At 37.6% G+C, this 11099-nt stretch overlaps 2 protein-coding genes across 3 annotated transcripts in view; one reads left to right on the top strand and one right to left on the bottom strand.

Moving 5' to 3' along the window:
* Window positions 1–1223: 1223 nt before the first annotated feature.
* Window positions 1224–1983, bottom strand: LOC124156381 (ATP synthase subunit e, mitochondrial). Its single transcript, XM_046530908.1, has 3 exons — window positions 1875–1983; window positions 1461–1617; window positions 1224–1374 (listed from the first exon to the last, which is right to left on the bottom strand). The coding sequence occupies exons 1-3, from the start codon at window positions 1917–1919 to the stop codon at window positions 1322–1324; spliced, it is 255 nt and encodes an 84-aa protein (XP_046386864.1). The 5' UTR covers window positions 1920–1983; the 3' UTR covers window positions 1224–1321.
* Window positions 1984–2166: 183 nt separating this feature from the next.
* The window catches only part of LOC124156380 (glycerol-3-phosphate acyltransferase 3), a 138112-nt gene continuing 129179 nt past the window's right edge, over window positions 2167–11099 (top strand). For both annotated transcript variants that reach the window (XM_046530907.1, XM_046530905.1), the window contains exon 1: window positions 2167–2340. In XM_046530907.1, the coding sequence (XP_046386863.1) occupies window positions 2188–2340 (153 nt within the window). In that variant the 5' untranslated portion in view covers window positions 2167–2187. The remainder of the gene's footprint in view (window positions 2341–11099) is intronic.

Below are 11099 nucleotides of genomic sequence, written 5' to 3'. Positions count from 1 at the left end.
CTGCAGCTGACAAAATACGTATATGCTTATGTTTCTTTGGGTTCTGAGTTACCCAAAGAAAAGAGTAACTTTGCGTAAGTATAATAAACAAAAAAGTATATCAACACTGGCGTGCATTTTAAAACTGAATGATTACAGGATAATTTGTTACAAGGAACCTTGCCTACTTATGCTTAGCAATACTTGGCTCCACTGATGTTGGTATCAGCTAAATTCATTCAAATCCTGGGTAAAGCCCTCCGACACACCAAAACAAAATCCTAGAAGTGAGAGTAGGCCTATGGAAACAAACAGGACCCCTTACTTTGAATGCGTGGAATTCATGTGCAAGTGTCTCCGCTTGGGAAGATCTCTATCCTCACCCACCCAAGCCAACCTTCTGGATGAATCACTGAGTGAGTGATCAAGTATTGTCACCAATGTCAAAACAGCGGAATTCTTTGAAATCACAGGAAGCAAATTGATATATTAGTTCAAAATCTAGCACTGTGCCAAAACGCCCATTGATGACCTATTAACCATCAACCACCCATAACAGACCCACAATTGAGGGGCTGAACAATACTAGTTGGTAAAATGGATTTTTCTTGCTTCTGATAGTTCAATTACGGGAAGATATTCACGTGGACAATATTTGCAAGTTAAAGTCCTACCTTTCACGGAGACCTACATAGGAAATTATATCTATGTTGTTATTTGAGACACTAGATTACCAATGTATCAAATTGGTATTCATTTTAAAATCTGATTTCGTCCTTGCCTGAAAACTACTACCTTCCTTTTGCTATTTGCCACATGAATGCTACACAGTAGACGGTAACTATGGAAGTCTTGAGCGCACACCAAAGAAGTTGCAATTATGAAGCTTAGCTAAATGTAAACATTGAACAAAATGTACGACCAAGATGTGGCTACATTTAAATGAACTCAACAATTGTGAAATTATATGGGGATTATTCCAGTGGATCTCTTTCACATTTTGGATCATGAGTAAAATAAAGCAATTCACACAACCATAAATTTTGTTCACACACCTTAATGCAGGTATGTAATCATAAGGCTTAAAATGCTGCTATGACCTTTGGCACTCACGGATGCGTATCTGCTCAAAGTACCTATTCGGAATACCAAAACGTGATTAACGCCTCATTAATATCTTACTTCGGCATCGGTTATACACCTCGCAAACATTGGAAAAACCAACGAAAAATTAAAAACTAACGTATGAAAAATTATTACATTTATTTTGATTTCAACTAAGGGGACTTATAATACACATTGCCAAACTATTTATACCTTTTCAAAGACTAATTACAGTGATTTATGGTTTAAAATCAGTAACTCCAGCAGCCTTAGCCAAATTAATCAGCTCCTCTGTAACGAAAGACAAGAGCGGCAGTGATTAGAACATTGATAATTTATCTCCAACAAAAGGAAAATTACATTTTGGTTAAAGTTACCTTTGGACATCCTTGCTTTCTCTTCAGCTAGTTTAGCTTCCTTGGCAGCTCTCGTTTTCTCCTCAACTGCTCGAATGCCAGCTTCTTTTTTAGACAAAGACCTATGCCGGGATGCCCCCCATAATACTCCGGCTACGAGAAAACTCCAACGGCCGAACTACAATTGAATACATTTAGTAAATATTATCACTAGTAAAATTAATACCTGTACACGGGAAGATAGGGAAAATTAAATATAAAATAGCAATACTTGGTCGAGTGAAACGATTACTATCGTACTTTGGATCAAGCATTTCTTTCCGAATATTATGACGCTGAAGGATTCGCATCGTGCACACAAAATCGTTGTTGGTCTCCCAAATGGTAAATTAATAAAATAAAAAGTTATACCGCATTAAAAGTATTTGAAATTACCTTAATAAGAGGTGAAACCTTAACAGGAGCTGGTAAGTCTGCCATTTTGATAGCGGAAGAAACATAGACCTCTGTTTCCGGTTTAACTACCTTAAGTCAAGTTCATACTTATAATTATTTTAACCTTAATAAATACTCTTTGCATCCATTTATTGTATTAAAGTGATAGAATACGTGTTTTAAATTATCTTTTGAGTTTTCATTGTGAACCTGCATTATTCATAGTTTTACATTTGAAGCACAATGTTATCATCTGATGTTTCTTCCGTCGATAAAATAGCGCCACCCATTACAAACGATCGCAGTCAGCAATATGGCGTTAATCGCGACAGCGGTTACGTTAGCTTTCTCTATATTTTTGACTCCATTTCTCCTGTTTCTGCTCGCAATAATATTTTTGGCATCGATTGGGAAGTCGTTAGGAGTGAGGAGGCTGTACGTGAAACTTCTCTTGAAAGTGTTTGAGGTAAGGATACCTTTGTTATTTATTAATTGACATCGGGGTCGATAGTGGATGTATACCCTTCCCACGTTTTGGGAAGTTGTACCCAATGATTCGTCGTTTCCTGTGATTTCGTAAGAGAATGTTACCTTTTAATCGTGCTCTTCTTATTGTAGTGAGTGTATTTCGATGTCATCTCGCTATTATGTTTACAGACGGAACTTGGTAGTTATGCGTGTGCATTGTGGTTTATATGCAATACTTTCTCTTCATATTTTTTTTGCGAAGACGTCTGCGAAGCTAATGCAACATCTTAACTCTTCCTTTTTTTTTTTTTTTGCTAAAACTCATTACTTGTAGTTACTGTGATTTTGATCATAAGTGGTGTCTGAGGGGTCGTCAGCAGTCGGTTAGCAGCCGTCGAGCATGTTTAGAGCGAGATGCCGGCTGGTATGGGCATAGGGAATCCTCACTGGTGGTCATACTATCTCTCAGCTAGGATTTTGGTGTTTTGCAGTAGCGGTAGTCCATTCTTCCACAAATACTTATGTTTTCGACTGGAGAACCCTTTCAAAAGTTCAGGTCAAAGGTCATCCGTAATTTGATTGATCTGTGTCGAAGGCAACACTACTTAAAAACCTACCCCTTATTTTAATATATACATGCTAATTGATGCGTACTGATATTTTCAGTTGACAAGCATTGAGTTTTTCATTTTGATTATTTGAAATGTTATTTTACAAGCGAGATAAATGTCATTAACGTAATATTTGCCTAGAATGTTCGTTACATGCCACGAAAAGGTTTATATTGTAATTTAGGCGTTATACTTATTAGATTAACATACACTTCTTTTTTATGAATTAAATCAATTTGCTGTTTTGAAACTTATTGCAGTTATTGGGTGAGGAGGAAAGAAGGAGACATTATCTTGGAAGTGCCGTGAACTCGTTTATGTGAGGTATTCCTTGGGATTGCACTTTTATTAGGCTGCTGCTTGGTTTATAATTTGTTAATGTTTAATATCAATGTTAAACCATCATTCATCGTTGCGATCGACTTCTTCTATTTCATTCTCGTCGCCACATCGAGGCATCTGTTGCTTATATTTCACGGGGGCTTTCTCAGAATGAATTGACTGCTATTGAGGTCATTTGGAAGTGACCGATTTTATTTTTATGACAAATTTTATTTAATTTTTAAAATATTCAAGATTTTTTAACAAATTGTTTCGTTACTTTAGGTACATTCCGCAGATTAGCAGTAAATATGTTATTTTTTGTTTGTGAAGAACACTTTGAAACTCCTCCTTTTGCCTTCAACTTTGATCCATACCAATTACCCTTTTATTTCTTTTCTTTTGGCTACTGGAAAGGCAATTACCTCGTGACAAGTTTTGAGCTGGAAAATTATTGTTAAATCTAAGAACAGATGCTCTGAATATACATTAATTTACTGTTGAATAACAGTACACTTTAAATTTGGTTGCACACAGTTAATTTGTTACACATATCGTTGGAGTACTTAATTTGATTAAAATATGTCTAACAGGTTTTCAAAATACATTACTTTACCCTCTCATCTGATGAAAACACGTTCAGTTGAAACCGTCCCTCCCGCCCCGAGCCCAATGATGATAATCCGGTATTTACGATCTTATTCACCGCATTCGGGGGCCGGTATATTACCCTGTGTCCTCTTACGGTATGAATATCCGCTCTGTTTCTTTCAGCTTATTGATAATTCTCTGTTATTTGATGTGGACAATTTGGAACCAGGTTGGGTGTTAGATTCTCTCATGTGTTCTATCTTGTACCATCAGGTATTTTTATTTCTTATTGGACGAGGTCGAATCTGACGAATTGAATCATGCTAAGTATTCGGATCGAATTAAATTTAAACTATTCGTTTTCGGAGCAAATCCGAATCTAGATGAGAATGCTTATGCCGAGTTGGATAGGTAAGTAATATTTTATGATCGATTCTAAAAATGACAGCCGATTCAGTCATTGTTTTTAAGTGTGAAGTTTGTTAACTCGGTTGCCTTCCTGTTTTATTCTGATAGTGCGGGGACTTGTTGACAAGGACGTCAACGTCAGTATCGAGTACTATCTAGAGCGCGTCACCATCAAAATTTACCGGCAGGTTTTCTTGTATGCCACAGTGAGCGAATATTAGCCGCCTCGTGTACTTGTTATTTCAATTTCGGCACCCATTATTCTCTATTTTAGCTTCTTAAGCAACAGTTTTGGCTGGCCTGACTTAGCAGTTGACATTAAACGGGGAGTATGTGCGAACTTTCCTTTGGCAATTGTTCGCGTTTCGAACGATTGGCAAGCTTAAACGGTGGTATGATGGTTGTAATATCAACATAATTGTGGGCGTGTTCAATGTGTGTGATGTGTTCTAAATTCACCATTTCCTTCTTCAATTCTAATATTCTGCAATTATAAGATTTTTCATAATTTTTATTCCTGCTCTATTAGAGCTATCCATATTTTATCTCACTGTGTGGTAGATCAGTCGCGTTCAGGTTGTCCAGCGTCTTAATTTTTAGCATGCTAGTATTCCTAATGTTTTGCTGGGCAAAGGTTTTCCTTATTTGCGTTATTGATATTTTTTTTTGGCTTGGGATAAGTTGATATGATTCGTAGAATTGACGTCCGCTTGTAGAGACTGTGAAAACAAAGGAAATGCAAAACCATTTCCTAAGCTTCCGTGAGAGCACCGTACGCATATTTGCGCATAATGAATTTGCCATTACTCATGTTTTCCGAAGGATATTTTCATTATTGGTAGAATTGGTTTTATTCGTAAGGTGTTGTCATCTGAAAGATGTGTACGGTCACTGCGTTTCCACGAAGATCCCTCCCTTAATCATCGAGGTTCTCCTGGCTTATCGAAAGGTCTGAACGTGCAACCATATTTTTATCCGCATGATTTCCTTCACTTCGCAGTTTTGTCGGAGATGCTTTTTTGTCCCTTGTGTAGTCGATTTAATTCGTTTTACCGCGATGTGAAATCAAGATCAAGTTCGAAAGCTTTCGGTTCAGTACTGAGTGCTCCATGGAAGACGGTTAGTGCTGCAGATAAAAAATTCAATGCAAAAATCTCGGCAACATTTTATGATTTTGTTTTAATGCGATTATGTACTCCTTTGTGGCGGTTGTTCGTTGGTTCCTTATCCTTCGTTGCTTAGTTTTTCATCCACTGCCTTTTGGAAAATGAATAATTATCTCGTCGTCCTTTCGACTGTAGTCATTCTTTAATAAATATAATTTTCTCTATGAATTTCGAAATATTGTCTATAAATTTGTCGCGCTCTTTAAGAACGATTTCAGTAATTGCCTGCGTAGACGAATTACCGCTGACCGCTACCCCTTGTTTGAGTGCGAGTCCTCCAAAGACATGCCTACTATCATAGAGTAAGTATACATACTTACTCTATGCTACTATCTATGGTTGGTATTTTCTCTTAATTATAACTCTGATGACACTCAACTCGTATTATTTTTAATAGAGCGGTATCTTCCATCACAATTTTATCAGTTCAGTGATTGTATTGCTTCGAAGGTTATTTTGACAATCTCAAAAATAACTCTTCATATCCGCTTGAGATGCTGGAGTGAAAAGATTCGTAATCGGCAGCTCGTGGGTTCGGGCCCAGCCTGGTTAGGTTACCTCAATTCTAAGAATTAATTAGTGTGACTTAATCCTTAGAAAAAATCCCGTTAAATCCGTAAAATTAAAATTCCCAGCAAGACTGATCCACGTAAAGATGAATGAAATGAACCGCATATTTGGGTGATAATCAATTGAACTTCGAGAGATGAGGCGATGGATAACTATTACTCAATTTTAATTCCTAAACTCCCCTTTGTCTAGAATTTGGGTGTCTTCGATGTATAGTTCGCATGCCGCCGTTCTAACTGGCTCTTGGAACGAGTCGCCCGAGCACCTTTGATCTCTAACCGGTTATTATGTAGGAGTAATTTTAATAACTTAAGGTTTCTTCCAGTCCATCGGAGGCTGGAAAGTCGCAACTTTGCGTTTTCAAGTTTGGGACTGTTATATATTGGCGTTTTTGTTGCGATTAGCTTATAAATGGAATCCACCTTTCTGCTATGTCCTAATCCCTGCTATGTGATAATCCCTTCTCTCTCCCAGTAATGGCAGTCAGTCTATCCGTAGTGGTTTGAAAACTTCTGTCGGTTCCTTGTATTTTTCATCTTAAATTATATTCTGATTCCTTATTATGGCGGTTTAAAGTAAATGATGATAATCACCAAGTAGATTTTGAAATTCCGGGATTTTGTGGAAATATTTCTCGTTTGCCTTTGTGACGCTGTCCAATTGTGTGTGGCGAATCTTTTAACCTTAGATGCACATCATTACTGAAACAGACAAATGAAAGGTTATTTTTTTAGTCTTAGTTTTAGTCTAAGACACGGTCTCAGGCGTTATGTGGAATTTCTTCATGTTAAATGAAATAAAATAACTATGTTTTATTCCACACTTTATTTTAAATCGTACGACCCGGGTTTCAACATCTAGTGTTATCATCAGGTTTTAATATCGCTTATTCTTTTGATAATTCTTAATAATAATGCCTCGCAAAATGTCTCCTGTTTTTAGTACGCTTTGGGTAAAGGGATAGTGTGGCTATTTTGTGACAATTTTACATAGCATTTTCAAAAGTATGAAAATAGAGAGAACGCGATTAGTGTAAATGTTAGTTATTCTCTGACCATGAAATTAAAGTTTTTGATCGTCTGTCCTTGTTCTATGATATCATTTCGTAAAAATATTAAAGCGTCAACCGATTGAACTGGGTGTAGTAGCATTCTTATAAATTGTTTGTGTTCGGAAATCGTTACATGTTTGCGTTGTGCGAAATTTCCCCCTCGGGAAATCTGGCTTCTCCAAGCGAGTGGAAAATATGGGGTCATTCCCTCGTCGCTCAAGAGTGGCGCTCGCGTCTCTTTAAAAACATCTCCTGATGTCGCGTTGTGTATAGGGGGGGTGGGAGCAGCTTATAACACCCACTCAACTTTAACCCGTCCATTGAAAACGTCGTAACTGCCCGTGAAATGGAAGCTGGACTTAATTTTCGTATTACCACACACTTGCGCCGTACTAATTTGTTAACTATACCCACTGCAGCAAAATCGGGATTACGTTAACGAAATAATGTAGATAAATATGAGATTGTGACATATGCTTGTGATTGAGTTAACATTTTCGTACTTTTCTTGTCTGGGATTTTTAATGCAAGGGAAAGTTGTGCCTTAGATGTATTTCATTACTGGAAGTGACAAATTAAAGGCTATTTTTTTTACTTAGTCTTAAGAATTTCGTGGGTGGTAAGGACATGCTAACTTTATGGTTAAGTTGCAGAATTGAAGTATATTGGTACCTTAGAGCTAGCACCTTACGTACCTCAAACCTGCTGCATTTATAATGTGTGCTATCATTATTTTCAAATATTCTACGTAGAATTAATTAATTGAACTCTTCCGAATCGCATTCCCGCTCCGAATGACAATCCCTGCTCAAAAAATATTTCTGAATCCGGCATTATTATTAAACCGATGGCGTCCGTGAGAAATCCTGTTGGTGTTATTGTCGCTTTTCTTGGATCTGAACTTGAAATTCATCTGATAAAATTATTAATTTCTATCTTTTAAATTTTATTTAGAAATAATTTGATTAATAATGTATTAAAAATAATTTATAGCTATATATTTCGTTCAATTGTATTAGGCTCAACTATGTGGGAATTAATACACGATAATGAAAAGGAGACTTCGTTCATTTCCACAGATTTATTTCGTCCGTACGACATGTTTCGACCATAGAGGTCATGACCTCGATGAACGAAGTCTCCTTTTCATTTTCGTAGCTATATATTTATTTACAAATTATATTATTTTTGATATTGTTGCATGAATGGGCGTACCCATGATCATGGCTGGGGAATAGGAGATCAAAATGCATGTTTGTTCAGGTTGTGACATATCGGCGAGGGAAAGGCGAATGGAAACAAAATATGAAGAAAATTATATTTATTTTATTTTTTAGTCCCATACCACCGAAAACAGCGCAAATTGGCCTTTTACATCGGGGGTTTCAACAATATTAGCAATTACACTTGCACAAGCAGCCATTCTTTGGTTAGGGACAACCTACCTAAAAGGGACTAGAACCCGCGACCCCTTGTAGACGAGGACTTTACCCCGCCGCCACCGATGCCGGCAAATATATTATAACGTATTTGCTGGCCTCGGTGGCGGCGGGGTAATAATTATTATAATTAATAACAAAATAATTATTATATCCGTGAATTATTAATTCTTACGATTATTTTCCGGAAAAATAATTTTTAGAGTATTTCCGCGTCATATAATAATTAGTATCACTTTTCTAGGGTCCTTCTCCTCGCGCTGAGTTCTCCCGTGGTAGTATAATAATAATAATAATAATATTTATTTGCTCTGGGTACACAACACATAAGAGCACAATTGTACATTAGTGGTGAGCAAAGTACATACATAATACAGTTGATAACATATTGATGATAAGTGAATTACATATAAATATTAATAAATAGCATATCACAGTATATAATTCAGTTTCGTTTTATCAAGTTGAATTTAATCGAAACATGAAAACGTAAATATGTCATTAAATATGGTATTTTAAATATAATAATAAATAAAAAATTTGACACTTCGATAACTTTTTATCATATTATAACATTTAATGAATAATCAACCAAAAAATGGTTGAGAAAAAAAGAGGAAAACCGTCGCAAATTCTATTGGGTATTAAAGTTTGGATTACATGACTATGAATTATAGATTATTGAATAATGTATTGCGAGAAAGGTGAGAATGAAGTTTTGATTTGAAGGACAGCACATTTGAAATATTCTTTAAGTTGATGGGGAGGGAAGTGTTGCGTATGCGTATATCAGTAGTGTAGCCAGGAATTTCGTTCGGGGGGGTCCAAAACCAGGTGTGAAAATTTTATGGAAAACAGAGTACTTAGTAATGGGTTTTAAACTAATGTTTTCATAAGCGAAAAAACTTCATTTGTTAAAGAAAATTTTTTAAAATTCATGATTTTTTGACATTTTGTCTTATTTTATGAAAGAAAATAATTAATTGTGTTTTTATATTTCGGGGGGGGGGGGGGTCCGGACTGGCTGCGCTACTGACGTAAATGTTGAGATTTACGTGTAGAATGTTGGCCCATCGTAGGGTCGCGACCTCTCGTTCAAAGGGCAAGTCACATAGTGGTCCTCCTCGGGCGAACAGCTCGCCTCTCCCCTCCCTTCGCGATGCCGGCGATGTCTCACCGCGCCCCCTCGCTGTCTCACGCTCGCTCGCTCCCCGCTCTGAAGGAAAGCCACTCGGGCAGGTCATGGATTCGCTGTGCAGGCGGAGGGAGACCCGATTAGCTCGCGTGCGTTGCGGGTGGACGGCGCCAACGAAGCTTCCCGGATCGCCGCGCCCCACAGTGGTTCAACATCGGAAAAAGCTGGTCGAAAGTTATTTTTTCAACTTTTTTGGAGGAATTTTGGAAAATACGATTCGTATTCTACACTATATGATCTATGATATAGGCTAGTACTGCGACTATTTCGTGACTCATTGTAGTTTGTGGAACTGGACAAACATGAGTCCTCCGGGATAAAAACGCCTGACGCGTAAAATCACTCATTTTTTGAGAAGTTCACCTTCATATAAAGAAGGTTTCAGAAAATTTATGAACTTTAAAAAAAATACAGAGCATAAATTGGTACCTTCGCTTACAACTACTGGTGATTTCTTTTATTTCCATAGTTTTATAGTCGCCCCCCCCCCGTATGCTGATCATGAAGGTATTTACATGAAGTTTGTCTACCGGCATGAAACGCGCGGAAAACACACTCTATAAAAAGTGGATTAAGCCTGAATTAATTACACGATCATTTATCCATCCCTCAAGAGTGATAGCGCCAGCGATAGGTTTTCAGAGACCATAGAAATTATCGCTCGTTCCATCATTTTCTGATTCACACGGTCATTTTTCCTACCGTCCAGGGGGGTGGTCACCGGGGGGGGGGGTTTCCGGGTTACAACCCCTCTCCCTCCCTGGGGCCTTTAAAAGAGGCACCATAAACAAGTAAGAAGGCCTCAGTAAATAACTTTAATTAACTACTCGTATAAAATTACTGTTTTCGAGTCCTAAAAATCACGTTTTTAACATCAAATATCCCGAAATTCTCCGGGGAAGGACCCCAAATGGCCCTGGGTTGTTTTCCATACACCCCGGAAAGGCCCCGAAATCTCCGTTAAGCCCCCATTTCAAAATCCTGGCTATGCCTCTGCTATCGTCCCCTTTTATATCGTTTATTCTCTAACTTTACAAATATTTAACTGCCATTCATTAATTAAAAGCCAAGCTTGGCGTTGCAATCGGTGTTAGATGCCGTTTGTTTTGATGTTTGTTCTGAAAGACTGTGCCCGCTATGATTTTTGAGGCGGATAGAAGGACGTGCCGATTGATGGAATAGGGGATGGGATTTCCCATCTCTGGAGCCATCGCGGAGAATGATCGCGTTAAACTGTCGATTTTTCATTAGAGCTATCACTTGAGATATCGTTTGAAAGGGCTGGAAGAAATGATAATGTTATTCAGCCTGTATGCAAACCTTTCGCCGCTATATTCGATGGATTAGTCCTCATGTATATTTGACCTCAGTCCTCATGTCGGAATAAGTGCCCATGATTAATGAA

The sequence above is a fragment of the Ischnura elegans genome, chromosome 3 (genome assembly GCF_921293095.1).
Source record: "Ischnura elegans chromosome 3, ioIscEleg1.1, whole genome shotgun sequence".
Taxonomy (NCBI): Eukaryota; Metazoa; Arthropoda; class Insecta; order Odonata; family Coenagrionidae; genus Ischnura; species Ischnura elegans.
This window is presented reverse-complemented; position numbering and strand designations above follow the sequence as displayed.